The 14,736-nt window shown below is 59.9% G+C and overlaps 1 protein-coding gene and 1 long non-coding RNA gene across 4 annotated transcripts in view; one reads left to right on the plus strand and one right to left on the minus strand.

The window, feature by feature from the left end:
• The window catches only part of LOC120860457 (ras-GEF domain-containing family member 1A), a 39,283-nt gene extending 25,213 nt beyond the window's left edge, over window positions 1-14,070 (plus strand). For 2 of the 3 annotated variants that reach the window (XM_040236269.1, XM_040236268.1), the window contains exons 2-12: window positions 3,245-3,445; window positions 5,731-5,853; window positions 7,838-7,975; window positions 8,309-8,530; window positions 9,083-9,157; window positions 9,473-9,565; window positions 9,997-10,099; window positions 10,184-10,263; window positions 10,958-11,600; window positions 12,006-12,078; window positions 12,314-14,070. In XM_040236269.1, coding sequence (XP_040092203.1) covers window positions 3,251-3,445; window positions 5,731-5,853; window positions 7,838-7,975; window positions 8,309-8,530; window positions 9,083-9,157; window positions 9,473-9,565; window positions 9,997-10,099; window positions 10,184-10,263; window positions 10,958-11,600; window positions 12,006-12,078; window positions 12,314-12,338 — 1,770 coding nt within the window. In that variant the 5' untranslated portion in view covers window positions 3,245-3,250 and the 3' untranslated portion in view covers window positions 12,339-14,070. The remainder of the gene's footprint in view (window positions 1-3,244; window positions 3,446-5,730; window positions 5,854-7,837; window positions 7,976-8,308; window positions 8,531-9,082; window positions 9,158-9,472; window positions 9,566-9,996; window positions 10,100-10,183; window positions 10,264-10,957; window positions 11,601-12,005; window positions 12,079-12,313) is intronic. The other variant, XM_040236270.1, reaches the window with a different exon arrangement.
• Window positions 10,152-14,491, minus strand: LOC120860460. The gene is made up of 3 exons (XR_005720330.1): window positions 14,359-14,491; window positions 11,965-12,134; window positions 10,152-10,449 (listed from the first exon to the last, which is right to left on the minus strand). It is a non-coding gene; the product is annotated as an uncharacterized LOC120860460 (long non-coding RNA).
• Between the last annotated feature and the right edge of the window lie 245 nt (window positions 14,492-14,736).

The raw sequence follows: 14,736 nt of genomic DNA on the forward strand, positions 1-14,736 counted from the left end.
CCTTTATAAAAAGTGCTGATTTCAAAACTCAGCTTCTTTGCACTAAAAAAGAAAAGTTATTTAAAAGATGACAAGATAGATGTGCCATTTAGAAACGTTATCAGATAGCTGACAAATGTGTAGAATGGAAAGCAAGTCCCCTCCCTCCTCTGCTCCCTTGCAGTAATCTCTGTGATGAGCATGGCCGGGGTGGCTGGATATCCTCTGTGCATTGATGTACTTGTCACGGTCACATCTGCTGATGTCATTTAATGACTGATACGGCATCACTGACTCAATGGACGTGAGTCTGAGTGAACTCTGGGAGTTGGTGATGGACAGGGAGGCCTGGTGTGCTGCAATTCATGGGGTCGCAAAGAGTCGGACATGACTGAGCAACTGAACGGAGCTGATGGGGTCTTGTGCATCTGGTGAGTCCAGTGGTGGGGTCACCACTGTGAGAGGGGTCACCACCCCAAGCTGGAGGGATGGGCCTCACCCGGGCTGCTCGTTTCTATGACCTCCTGGGCTGTGCGTAGGCAGATGCTGGGACACAGTCTCTGGGGGAACAGAGACCCTCACACAGGAGGGGAGCCTTGGGGTGGGAGCAGCATGATGAGTCCAGGACACGTGGACGGGGCCTCCACCCCTGGGTAGGTGACTCCACCCTGAGCGTCTGCCCCTCATCGGTCAAGGGAGACAGTGAGTGCTGAGGCTCCCAGGGAGTGGTGGGCTGGTGCCCAGAGTAGAACTCGCCCCATGGCCTCCTGCTGGACTCATCCATCCCCTTATGGGTGGCAGAGCTAGGAGGGTTGAGTCCCCAGGCTGGCTTCCCACTGGCTCCTGACCTCCTAGCCCTGGGGTAGGTGTCCCTGCAGGTGGCCTTGCCCTGTGGGGGATCGGGTGGGGACTGTGCAAGTTAGTGGGGGTATCAGCGTGCCCCCTCTATAGCACCTCCTGACCAGAGCAGCCTACTCCCTCTGCAGGTGAGGGGCCAGGGGCTCCGGAAACGCCATCTCTGATGGCCAAGAAGCTTGGGGTCAGGATGTCCAGCTGACCACAGTTACCAGGCTCAGGTCACCTTTTGAACCCAGAACTGTGTGATCGTGGGAAAGTCACCCCACAGCGATGGCCCCTCAGCTGAAGCTCTGGGGTCCAGGTCCCCTCTGGAGCTAGTGACAGCAGCAGAGCAGCCACCAGGGTGTCCACCGTTTCCTCCCCCAAATGATTCCTGAGTGTGGCTGCGGGCCGGGCTCCAGCCAGACAGGAAGACGTTGAGGTGGGTGATCAGGCACTTCTCGCCTTGTGGGTCAGCAGTCCAGGGGTTAACCCAGGGGAGCTTCCTAGAGGTGGTGGCACCTAGGCCGGACTTGGAAATCCTAGGGTTTCCTCAGTTGAGTTCCTTCTTGTAGAGCCTCTGATTCATTATCTGAAAGATGAAGAGTTTGTCCGAGTCAGTGAGTCTTTGACCTGAGCAGTAAAGAAGACCCAACCCAGATTTCTGACCCAGTGGGGCCTGGGAATGTTCGTTTTAACATGGGTTGCGGGGAGTGTTCTGTGAGTCTGAACCCGTGGAGCAGGGGCGGCACGGAGCCTGGGGGACAGATATTGCAGTCCCGGCCTTGGCCCCGGGGACTTCCCTTGAGCACTTGCCCTCATCTCAAAGGATGTTCTGAGAATTCTAAGGGGACCTCCAGGCGTTTGCCAGGGAAGCCAGTGTCTTTTGACCCAGGGCCCCTTTCAGCCTGGTGTGAGGCTCGGCTTATGTGCTGTGGGGCGGGAGCGGGCTCTGCTGGTTAAGCTTTTGGAGGGGTCCTTTGTGGCAGTAAAGTAATCGTGGCTGCTGTTGGCTCTGCACGGTGGGGAAGCTGAGGCCGGAAGGGCTCCAGGGCTGGCCCTGGTCCCACTGAGAGAGCAGACCAGGTCCGGTTGAAGGCAGCATCCCTGGCAGGTTGGCCCTGGGGGCTCTTTCTGCTTCCCAGGGCTTGGAGAGGTCAGTGTGGCTGCCTGGGGAGCTGGGCGTGGGGTGGTAGCCCCTGCCTGCTGGTGACCTGAGAGGGTGAGACCTGGCTACAGTCCCCGCAGAGGCAGGAAGGGCCAGCTCTTCCACCCCTACTTCAGTCTCCCTGTCCTGCCTGGGGGGACTAGCCCAGCGGGTGGGGTAGGCCCCCCTCCACCCGTCCAGGGAGTAGGAAGGAAAGTGTACCCACGGGTGCTGGTTCCCGAGCCTCGGGCTGGCAGGTGTGTACCCGCTGACATTGCGGAATCGGCTGCCTGGGTGGAGAGGAAACTGAGGCACAGAGGGCTGCAGAGTGTCCCAGGCCTCCGGAGAGCCTCCAGCAGAGCCTGGCTGCCGTGCGAGGGGTTACCCTCAACCGTCACACTGAAGCCCAGACTGCTGCCCAACACCTGCATCTAACAGGCATTTCAGATCCAGCGAGTCCAAAGCAAGTTCCAGGTCTTTCCCCAGACGCCACCCTCAGAGCCCTCCCCCATGCCGGTCAGTGGCTCAGGTCAAAGACCACCCATCCCAGTGTCCAGAGCCGACCCTGCTCCACTCCTCTGTCACCTGACCTGAGCCATCTCTTCCAGGGTCTTGTTATGGCAAAGCCCAGACCAGTTGGTTCTCAGATCTCTCCCTTGCTGGTCTCCACACGGTGGCCACAGTGACCCTCCCCCTGAGTCAGGTCACTCCTGTGCCCGGAGCGCCCACGCCTCCTGGGTCACTCGCTGGCTTCACCCTGGGCCGCCAGTGTGTACGGTCAGGCTGGTCACTCCCCAGACTACTCTCCTGCTGATCCCCTCCCGCGCCCTGGCCTCAGGACCTCGGCACCGGCTGTGCCTTGTACCTGGAACATCCCTCTATTATGCCGGAAGCCGCACAGCCCACGCTCAGCCTGCCTCAGGGCCGCCTCCCTACGGCTGCTGTGGCCACCTCTACACACTTGGTGTCCCCTGGTGCTGTTTTTAATTCTTCCCCATGGTTTGGCTTTTCTGCTGGGACGGAACCCCAGGAGGCAGAGTGCTGTGTGTCCAGGTCGCTGGAATGAGGTCTGGTATGCACAGAGCAGATGCTGAGGAAATGTTTATCAGACATCTTGATCAGTGGCTTCAGGGCCACTGAGGAGCCTGTCCTCTGCCTGCACTGACATCTGATGACCCCCTCCCGGCCCTGCTGGGGCTCAGGCCCTCCCGGCAGCTGGCCGGGAAGGAGGGCTGGGCGGAGGAGCTTTTGATGTCTGACGGCCCCATTCCTTCCTCCCAGGAAACTATGCCCCAGACGTCCGTGGTCTTCTCCAGCATCCTCGGGCCCAGCTGTAGTGGACAGGGGCAGCCCGGCATGGGGGAGCGAGGCGGTGGGGCCGGCGGCTCTGGGGACCTCATCTTCCAAGATGGACGTCTCATCTCGGGGTCCCTGGAGGCCCTGATGGAGCACCTGGTCCCCACAGTGGACTATTACCCTGACGTGAGTGCCTGGTGACCGACGGGGACGGCCGGGGAGGGAGGCTGGGCTGGGAAGGGAGGCCGGGTCAGAGTGGACGGAGCCGCGGGGGGCGGCGCAGGGCGGCCGGGAGCCCTGCCCTCCCCTCCCCTGCTCTCCCGCCCCGCCCATCTCTGCCCCTACTGCCCCCAGGCGAGTAGGAGGTGGCCCTGGGGGAGAAGAGGAGGCTCAGGGGCAGGGCGGTGCTGCGGGGTTCCGGGGAGGGTCCACTCAGCCTGGGGCCTATCTCTGAGCTGGGAAGCTGACTTTGTTCCCGAGCCGCCATGCTTCAGAATGACTTCCACTCCCGCCACCTACAGACCCTGGGGCACCTGCCCATGCGGGCAGGGCAGCCCCAGGCCTCCCCGTCCCTCCAGATGACATTGGCACGTCCTTGGAAGCGTGAGAGTGTCCCCTGTCGTGTGTGGCTTCCCTTCTGCTGCCGGTAGTGACCGCTCATGGCGGAGTGGGCTTGCTCCTGGCTCCCTCTCCAGGCGCCCCTCCGTCCTAGGGGCCACGTCACACACGGGGCTGCGAGGGAGGGTGGGGAGCAGCCGCCCCCTCCGCCCTCCAGCTGGGCTTCCCGGCTTCCTGGCCCACCCTCATCTGCCAGGCTGCCTCCCTCCCTCCCAGGGTACTATCCACAACTCTGTCTGTCCATCCATCCACCCCATCCGTCCTCTCACCCGGCTGGGGCCGCTGTTGGGGGTGCAGGCATGGCAGCCGAGGTTCTGGGTGGCAGAGCCGGGAATAGGGGAGCCCAGGCCCTGAAGACGCCCAGGGCAGGGCTGCAGCCCCCAGGGGTGGGGACCTCCAAGCCCCATGCTGGTCAGTGGCCTTGTGTTCACGTGGGGGGAGGCTCCCCTCTCAGCCCGTCCCAGAGGAGCCTCTTCAGCCAGCTCCTCCCGTGTTGTCCCCAAAATACTGTGCCCCAGGGTCCCAGCCTGAGCCCCAGGGGAGAGCAAAGGGCAGGTGGTGGCAGAATGGGGTCCCTCTGGTGAGCACCTGGGCTCCCTGCCTTTCCTCACGCCCCTGCCCTGCAGACCCCTCGGAGACACCAGCTCCTGCTCTGGGCGCTCCTCTGCCCTGGGCTAAGAGCTCCCAGATGTGGCCGCCGGGCGGCTTTCTTCACATTCAAACCCTTCCGCTTCGAAGGGGTCCTTGAGGGTCTCACGCTGACCAGCTGGGACCCTAGTGTCTGCGTGCTGCACAGCCTGGGGACAGGAAGTGGGCAGCTTGGAGTTGTTGGGAGTGGAGGTGGCGGGGGAAGGGGGGTTGCTGGTAGAGGACCCCGTGCTACTCCAGGGAGCCCGCCTCTCCCCGTGGCCTCTGAAGGCTGTGTGGGGACCATGAGGGCCTGAGGGTGGAGCCTAGTTCCAGAGCTGCACACCCAGCACAAACAGCCCGGCTGGCGTTAGGCTGGAGCAAGGGAGACTTGCTTCTTTGGGCCTAGAGTTGGGGCGGAGGCTCCCGGGCCCCTCAGCCTGCAGCAACCAGGTGGGGGTGGATTACTGTCTGAGTAGAGTCCTCGGGAGAGCCCCAAGCAGCCTCCCCACCCCCAAGTCCGCCCTGTCTGCAGGCAGAGGCCTGGCAGAGTTCACATCAGACAAAAGCTTCTGAGAGCCCTGGGTCCTGCCGCCTCTCGGACCACGAGCACCCCTCAGCCGGCACCACAGCCCGGTGACAAGGACGCATAGGCGTAGGGCCGGGGGTCCTGGTGTGGCAGATGGGGGCGAGCCCCGCAGCTGACTGGTGACCGGGGCTTGCAGCAGTTTCTGATGTGGGATCCTGGGGCTGAGGAGAGCCTGCCCTGCCCCACAGATAAGACCCCCACAGACCCCCCACCACCCAGGCCCCGCCTCACTGGCCACGGAGCATCCCTTGGCGCCTGACCCAGGGAGCACTGTGGCCTGGGCAGCAGGCCCACCCAGGTCCGGAGGGTCCCCCCAACATGCATGTTCAGATTTAGTTCCCAGCATGGGGTCGGGCAGTGGGTAGGGGAGCCTCCCAGCAGAGTAAGAGCGCTGGGAGCTGAGCTCATCAGGGGAGGTGGCGGAGAGCTGCTGCCAAGTGGGGTTTTGTCTGTGCTGTGCCTGGTGGGCAGGATTGGGGAGCAGTGAGGACGAGGAAGGGCGTTCAGGGTGAGCTGAGCTACGCAGCCGGTGCTGGGTCTGGGGGGCGGCTGGGCCATGGGGCAGGGTTGGCTGCACCACCCCTGGGGACCACACCGGGCCTGACTCCCTCATCACTCTCTCCATCTCTGTCTTCAGAGGACATACATCTTCACGTTTCTCCTGAGCTCCCGGGTCTTCATCCCCCCTCATGACCTGCTGGCCCGCGTGGGGCAGCTCTGCGTGGAGCAGAGGCAGCAGCTGGAGGCTGGGTCCGAGAAGGTAAAGCGAGCTCCTGACTGTCCCCATCTCACTCACGCTTGGGCAAGAAGCTGGCTCAGGATGGGGCCTGGCTGAGCCGGCCAGGGGCCCTTCCTGTTGGGGGCAGGTCTGCCTGTCTGGCCTCCTGGCATCGCTGGAGCTGGGCTCCCTGGGGGTCTGCAGGGGTGCACGTGGAGCACACTCCCAGGGTGCTAGAGGGACTGCCACTGGCGGGTGCCTGCACCCCTCCCGGTGGAGGACCACAGTGGACGGCTCTCCTGCCCCAGGCTAGGACCCCAGAGGGAGAGTCCAGCTCAGCTGGTGGAGAAGGCCGGCTCACCTCCTGGGTCACCACCCCCTCTAAGGGGGGTGGCCGCGGCACCTGCAGGCTGGAGTTTGCAGTGGCACAGATAGGGGTGTCTCACAGTCACGTCTCCTGACCGAGTCAGGCTTTGGGTGGTCAGGATGGTTACAAAATCACAGCTTATCCCTGAGGCCCTGGGGCAGGGGCTGGTACAGAAGCAGGGGTGGCAGGCAGACTGGCAAAAAGCCGGCAGGGCCTGTTCCCAATGACCTGTCCCTTCACCTGGCTGGGCCTCCTGCCACCGGAGGTTTGCAGCGAAGGCTCTTCCGAGTGTCCCCTCGGGGGTCTGTCTCAGGGTTGCTGGGCTGGGAGCGGGACGGGCCCTGACTGCAGCATGGGGACCAGGAAGGGCTCCTGAAGGCATGGGTGGAAAACAGCCAGAACAGAGTGAGTGGGAGATGGAATCTGAGGTTGAGGGTCAGCAAGGGGTCAGCAGAGGCCTGAGAGGAGCCTGGGGTGAGCCCGCCAGCCTTGTCTGGGGTGAGCCCGCCAGCCTTGTCTGGGGTGATGTGCAGGGCGGGGCCTCTGAGGAGGGAACGCAGGCCTCCTGTTCCTGCTGAGTGTGGGTGCAGCAGGCACCTGGGGGTTGTCAGCAGGGCCTCCTGAGGTGCCGTGACTCTGCCATGAGTGGCTGGGGGAGGAGTCTCTGAAGTGCATGGGAGCCACCACCAGGGCATGGGCAGGGGCCGAGGGTGGAATCAGTGGGCTAAATAAGGCAGGCAGGTGTAGGGGTGGGCAGTGGAGTCATGAGGGGGCCAGGCCCCGAGGGCAGGCAAGGCCAGGATGGTCCAGGTAGGCACAGGGAGCTGGTCCGGGGCAGGCAGGAGCCAAGGTGGGCCCAGGAAGGGTTTGGTGAACCTGAGCAGGGCTGGGCACCGAGCATCCTGTACCCCCTTCTTGAGCTGTGTATGCGTGTGGAGCTGGGGAGAGGACGCCTGGGATGTCTGCAGTCCTTCCTGGCACTTGCCAACCTGCTTTTCACTGAGAGAAGGCAGTTTATTGCTTAACATTCATGATTTTGCTTGGTTTTCATCATTTTTTAAAAGATACTTTTTATTTTTGGCTGTGCTGGATCTTCATTGCTGTGAGGGTTTTTTTTTTTTTTCTAGTTACAGCAAGTGGGGGCTACTCTCTAGTTGTAGAGGGCGGGCTTCTCATTGTGGTGGCTTCTCCTGTGTGGAGCATGGGTTCTAGGGTGTGTGGGCTCAATAGCTGTGGCTCCCAGGCTCTGGAGAACAGGCCCAGGAGCTGTGGTGCACAGGCTTAGCTGCTCCGCGGCATGTGGGCTCTTCCTGCATCAGGGATTGAACCTGTGTCTTCTCCACTGGTAGGCCAGTTCTTTACCACTGAGCCATCAGGGAGGCCCTTCATCGTGTTTTTTATGGGTAACTTCTAATTACAGCAAATGAGACTAGTTTTCTATGTCATGGTGGTCTTTTGAAAATGAATTTAAGTGAAGAAGAGAGCTGGTGTCAGGGGAATGGAAAGTGAAGCAGGGAAAGACAGAACCGCAGGTGGATGAAGGCAGCGGGGGTCTGTCCCTACCCGGTAGCCCTCAGCCCAGTGTCGGGGCAGGGGACGCAGGTCCTGTGGGGACGGGTGGGGGGAGCCACAGACCTCACTGTACCCTCCCTGACCCAGGCCAAGCTGAAGTCCTTCTCAGCCAAGATCGTGCAGCTGCTTAAGGAGTGGACGGAGGCCTTCCCCTTTGACTTCCAGGACGAGAAGGCCATGGCTGAGTTGAAGGCCATCACCCATCGGGTCACCCAGTGTGATGAGGTGAGGTCCCTCTCAGACCCTGGCAGGGTGCCTTGTCTGGGGGAGCTCTCTACACGGTCCCCTTGGCAGTCACTCTCCTGAAGAGGGCTGCCGGGCGGCCCCATTTGCCTCTCACCCCCACGAGGGCAGCTCAGCTGGCCGGCAACACACAGGCCTGCCCTCGGCATCCCCTGCACATGAACACCCTGTGGCTAGAGTGGGAATGGTCCCAGGCCCCCTCCTCCTGCCCTGTGGGCAGGTGCCTAGTGAGGGGTAGGTCCCTGGAGATGAGCTGGGTACCTCCAGGAGGTCCCTCCAGCCCACAACAGCGCCTTCTCCACCCCCGCCCCTCAGGAGAACGGCACTGTGAAGAAGGCCATCTCCCAGATGACGCAGAGCCTGCTGCTGTCCCTGGCTGCCCGGAGCCAGCTTCAGGAGCTGCGGGAGAAGCTCCGCTCACCGGCCATGGACAAAGGGCCCGTCCTCAAGGCCAAGCCTCCAGCTGCTCAGAAGGACATCCTGGGCGTGTGCTGCGACCCCCTGGTGCTGGCCCAGCAGCTGACACATATCGAGCTGGTTAGCGTGGTGGACACCCTTCTAGTGCGGGGCTGGGGGCATTCAGATGCTCATCCTCTCACCAGCCCCCAGAGGGTGCGGCAGGGAACCCCTGCTGGTCAGACTGGGGTGTTGGGGGAAGCCCGCATGGCAGCTTTGACCATTGCCTCTGGCAGGCGTGTGTCCACTTGAGCAGCTGGTTCCCCAGATCATGGCAGCCCCGTGTTCATGGCAGGGGCTTCCAGGGGCAGAGCTCCTCCCACTGGCTCTGGTCCCCCTAGTCCTGCCTGCGCCCTGGGCTGGGCAGGTACCCTGCATGTAGCAGCCATGACCCTGAAGCTTCTGCACACGGTCCTGTCCTCCTGCTCCCAGGGGGGCCTTCCAGACCCCTGGGGTACTTCTGGGGGCCCTGTCCACTGGGCGCTTTGATTGAGGAAGGGCTGTGGCTGTGGTGCCCACCCAGGCAGCGAGGTCCTGACTGCTGCTCTGGACACACTCTGTGCCCTGAGGGTGGGGCTGGCCTGAGGAGGGCAGATGGTCACCCCTCCTGTGCTGTCTCCCTGTTCCCCCCAGGAGAGAGTCAGCAGCATCCACCCTGAGGACCTGATGCAGATTGTCAGCCACATGGACTCCCGGGACAAGCACAGGGTGAGGGCTGAGGGTGCTCTGGAGGGGGGCTCACAACTGACGCGCGTGGGTCTGGTCTCCTGGCACCTGCTCCAGGGGTGGACGACGGCCATGCAGGGTGATGTATGCTGGGCAGGAGGCGGTGTTCCCAGAGGCCTCCAAGCTGATCCCTGCAGGGCTTGGGGGGATCCCCTGGGGGCCCGTCCAGCAGCCCCACCCCCGCCCCTCCCTGCTTTCACAGATTCCTCTCCTGGCTCCTTGGTTCTCAGGGTGGGGGTGGAGCAGCACCCACTGCCAGGGTCCTTGTGCGCCCTCTGACCTGCCATGTCCCCACAGTGCCGAGGGGACATGACCAAGACCTACAGCCTGGAGGCCTACGACAACTGGTTCAACTGCCTCAGCATGCTGGTGGCCACCGAGGTGTGCCGGGTGAGTGCTGCACAGCGGCCCCAGTGGGGCGCAGTCTCCTCCTGACCCCACGGTGTCCCCTGAGGCTCTGCCTCCCCTTCCCCACAGAGGATGAAATTTTGTAAGTGGAGTCAGGAAACTTTTATTGCCAAGGCCTTGCAAGTACCACGCCCCCGCCCCAAAGCGATGACTTAAATTACTACAGTGACCCACTGTGGAAGCACCCTGTTGTGCCCAGCATGGTCCCCTCTGCCTGCCCTCCCGCCCCTTGGCCCAGCATCAAACCACCACGGCCTCATCTCCTGCCTCTGCAGCCTGGGCATGTCCCCTCAACCCGGTCCCACAGCCTCTGTGGGCACAGGCAGCTCCCCATCAGGCTGCCTTTCAGGGGCTGGGGCTGCAGGGGACGACCCCCAGTGGCACCCAAGCTGAGTGGTCTGGCCGCCCTCCAGGTAGTGAAGAAGAAGCACCGGACCCGCATGCTGGAGTTCTTCATTGACGTGGCCCGAGAGTGCTTCAACATCGGCAACTTCAACTCCATGATGGCCATCATCTGTGAGTGTGCGGCCCCCGGGGTCCCCCTCCGGTGCTGCGGGGCCTGCCTCCCCCGACCCTCACCCTGCTTGTCACCCCCTGCAGCTGGCATGAACCTCAGTCCTGTGGCGAGGCTGAAGAAAACGTGGTCCAAGGTCAAGACGGCAAAGTTCGACGTCTTAGAGGTAGGTGTCAGCCTCAGGAGGGGGCTCCCATCGTGCTTCAGCCCCTGTGAGGACGTGCTGCCTTGAGGGCTGTCTGGTGTCGGGCGTGTCAGCAGGCCTGGCCGCGCTGCCCCTGGGAGGCGGGCGGCCCACGCATCCTCGGGCTTCGGGACTTCAGTCAGAACCGGCACTGCCTAAAGCAGAATTCTGGGCAGAGATTAATAGGGGTTTGGCAAAGGCAGGCCAATAGCCTCAGGCTGGGCAAGGCTGACCAAGCAGACTGGCCTGTTCCCTGAGGTCCTGGGTCATCTGGGTGGCCCAGGGGCTGGCCAGTGAGTATGCAGTCTTGACCAGATGTACCTGATCACAGAATCCAGTTTTTTGTAAGAGTTTGTCTGTGGAGCTGGTCAGGTTTGGGGCTGTCAGCCTCTGCGAAAGGGCAGAGGAAGGTTTTGAAGGTTAAGACACATACTCAGGAGGGAAGGAAGAGGTGTGAGCGAGCTGCTGAGACTTCTCTCCAGCTTTTCCTGTGATGCTCGGACCCTAACCCAAAGGCCTGGCCTGGTGCACAGCCCGGTGCCCTCTGCGCCTCCCCTGCTGTGCTCACTCCTGGAAACGATGGGCTGCCCAGAGCTGGTTCCTGCAGAGGGTGTCCTGAGCAGGTCTGAGGGCTGTGGGGGTGCAGTGCCCACCACATCCTCCCGTCTGCCCACAGCACCACATGGACCCGTCCAGCAATTTCTGCAACTACCGGACAGCCCTGCAGGGGGCCACGCAGAGGTCCCAGACGGCCAACAGCAGTCGGGAGAAGATCGTCATCCCCGTGTTCAACCTCTTTGTCAAGGATATCTACTTCCTGCACAAAATCCACACCAACCACCTGCCCAACGGACACATTAACTTCAAGGTTAGCTCAGCCCCGTGCCCTGTCCCTACCCAGGGAGGGTCATGGCTGCCAAGTGACCTCTGGGTGTGCAGTGGCTCTAGCTCTGGGTGGGTGAGCTGGTTACAGAGCTCGACAACTCAAGGACCCCGGAGAGTGAGGTCAGGGTGTGTTCTGGTTGGCGGTGCTGTGCTGTGCGTGGGTCCTTCTGGGGTCCAAGCTGGCTCTGTAGGGCTGCTGCCCTGTCTCGCTGGGACCAAGAAGGCGAGCAGCAGGCTGAAAGCAGAGCCTACGTCCCCTTCCCTAACCAAGGTTTTCAAGCTTACAGTGACAAATCTTCTGACCCTTCAGAAATTTTGGGAGATCTCCAGGCAGATCCATGAGTTCATGACATGGACACAGGTGGAGTGTCCCTTCGAGAAGGATAAGAAGATTCAGAGTTACCTGCTGACGGCTCCCATCTACAGCGAAGAAGGTGAGCGCCCCCTGCCCAGGTACACACTGTAAAAGTCACTCTGACGTGGGGTGGTTATTCCCATGCTACACAGGGGAAGCTCAGCTCTCAGGGGAGAGTGCATGAGGGTGGGATGCGAGCAGACGAGAGATGAAGGACAAGAAGAGATCGGGCTCCTGAGAGCGAGGATGGGGCTGGGTCAGCGCTGCGGAACCAGAGAAGTCTCAAGAGTCCCCAGGCAGCTGGGGGCCCCACATAGCAGACCCCTGGGGACCATCCTGGGCCAGACATCACTGCCTTCTTGGTCTGGGAGTTCCTTCCTGGGCCTCACTCCACCCTGGAAGGGAGGGTTGGAGAAGGGTATGTGTGTCAGGGGCAGACTGACCGTGTGTGGACATGGCTTCTGAGGGTCTTCTCGTCTCTCAGCTCTCTTCATCGCCTCCTTTGAAAGTGAAGGTCCAGAAAACCACATGGAAAAGGACAGCTGGAAGACCCTCAGGTAGGAGAACTCCAGGAGCAGTCTCGGGACCCCACGACCAACCCCCATGCCCGAGTCTATAAGGAAGGGAAAGGATGAGGTGGGGGAGCATCCCTGAGGACCTGGGGTTTGAATTTCTCTGACCCTCCCTCCATGGCCGGTTCCTGGCAGCCAGACGTCCCCTAGTTGCACAGGCCTGCCCGGGGGAAGGGCCTGCGGCCGCCTGACCATTTCCCCATTCCCTGCCCACCTTTAGGACCACTCTCCTTAACAGAGCCTGAAGGCACGGATGCGGCCTGCAGACGCTGGATGAAGCACACTTATGTACTGAGTTTTAATCTTGATTGATATGGGTTGAGATGAGGAGGCCTCACTGGTTGGGGTCCATTTTGTACATAACTTTTATGAAGAAAAAATAATTATTTCATGCATCAACCTTTGGCACTTAACAAAGTTCTTTTGTTTACTTTAAATAACAGGGCAGGGCCCTGCTTTGGGGAGGGGTGGGGAAAGAGTATCATGGGAGATGGTGTCCATGATAACATCTTATTCTAATGAAATGTAGATTTTTATTTTCTACTTTTGATTATTAACATCTTACAAAAAAAATATTTAAAAAAACCCAACCAAAACCAACGTGAGCCCTGCCTCCTTTCCAGCCAGTGTCTCTGATGTCGGGGTTAGTGCCTTAGAGGGTACTGGAGGCCGGTCTCGCCCGCAGCTGGGCCGCTGGAGGCTCCGGGAAAGTGCTGCCCTCAGTGCCCAGGCCTGCGAGGGTCCGGCAGGAAGGGCTCGGGTGGCCGGGGGTCTCATTTGCTTATTTCTAGAAGTGCACCTTGAACATGGGCTTTCCAAAGTTTACATTTTCATTTTCCTTTATCAGGGATTTATCGGGGTCAGTGGGGAGGGAAGGGAGATACCTGGCAGCGTATTTTCTGTTGGAATATGTCTGGCAAATCACTCAACTACATTTTAGGAAAAGAGAAAATCTCAAATAACGTAAGGAGGGGAATCATGGAATTGTCAGTTTTCCATGCTATCACTTTGACACGCTTAGCCGTAATGAAGTGAAAACACAGTACAGTGAAGGAAGGGGACACTGAAAGCCACCTTGAAGTCCAAGTACAAAGTGAAAAGAAGCAACTTACAAATCAGTACCCTCCTTCCCTCTGGGCTGGGGGGCACCCCTAGTGGAACTGAAACCCAAAGTTAGCCAGGCCCGTATCTGCCGGAGCCCATGCACATACAACTACCCAACATTTGGAGTTGTTTTTCACACCAGGACTCGAGGCGTGCACTCCATTTTCTGTCTGACTTCCTGGCCGTGGGACCACGACAGCCCTGCTCCCTCCAAGGCCAGAAGTGGGCAGTCCACGCTGACTGTCTCCCTCTTGGCGGGCTTTCATTCCACCCAAGCAGACCTCGAACTACTAACCCTCTCTCTCCCCACATGGCTGGCGTTTGCCAGAGCCTCCAGCTGGGAGGCCTGGGTGAGGATGGATCTGTTTGGCCAATTCCCAGAACTCCTGGGAGAGCCTGGAGATGTGACGCCGCCGCCTCGGGGGGAGGTGGCTTTGTGATCTGCTGCTGATGTCGCCGTCAGCCCTGGGTGGAGCGAGGATATTCACACTGTATTGTCACAGTGTTTTTGCACTTTTCAGATGTTCTCGATAGTACATACTGTATACTGATAGTACATACTGCTTTATGTATTTGAGATAAAGGTTTAAAACTTGAGAGTCTATATTTGGAATACAATGTTAGAACCTTTTTTGTCCACGTGTTAAGGAGCTTCCACATCAGTGTGCACTTCACTGGGTTATCAGTTCTAGTGCCGACCTGCCACAGTGTCTACATTTGCTATTTTGTTTTTCCAATTTGATACATACCCTAACTCTGATGTTTTGGTATTTCGAGATGAACTCTGAGTATCAAGCTGTACCATAATGCAGGATGTCAGCTATTGGTGTGACTGGACGTACTTGCATCAATAAAACAACATGTTGCGCCCCTCGTTTGCCTGTTCTCTGTGTGCAGCTGTGAGGATGGTGGTTCTGATGCTGGCAGGAGGCACGGGGGTGCCTGGCCAGAAGGGAGGATGAGATGCCAGGGCCACCACGGCCTTTCAGAGAGGGAACAGGAACTCTCACCTCCACATTCTGACAAAGGGCTTTTCAAATAATGCAAAACAAGAAAAAATTGTACAAGAGGCAGGTTCTATCCTACTTTCTTCAAAGACAGATCCAGGAAGGGTATCACTAGCAGCCGTAATTTATGTGGTCATGTAAGTTCAGGGCGTACCTTCAATGACTGCCGAGGTTCCTTTACTGCGGGGCGGACAGGAACCTTTGGTGTCCCTGGGCTCTGGGGGTCTCGCTGGGGGCTGGGGTGTGCTGGCCGATGTGCTTCTCCGTTGCGGTTCTTCTGTTTCAGTTGGTCACATTCAGGAGCGCTAGAGGAGAAAGAGTTGTTGAGGGGCACACACGAGCTTGTGGAACTGAAGGAAAAGAAGTGAGAGGCTGCCTTTGTCTGGAATGTCTCACGGCCAACGTGTCAGGTGCCCAGGCTGGAAGAGGTCAGCTCCGCAGACCAGACACTGCTCCTCAGAGCCAGCCCATGAGAGAGCGCTGCCCACAGAAACCTTTCTGTGCTAGGCGGGACAGAGTCAGCTCAGCCCAT

Source organism: Oryx dammah, unplaced genomic scaffold, assembly GCF_014754425.2.
Source record: "Oryx dammah isolate SB20612 unplaced genomic scaffold, SCBI_Odam_1.1 HiC_scaffold_11077, whole genome shotgun sequence".
Lineage (NCBI taxonomy): Eukaryota > Metazoa > Chordata > Mammalia > Artiodactyla > Bovidae > Oryx > Oryx dammah.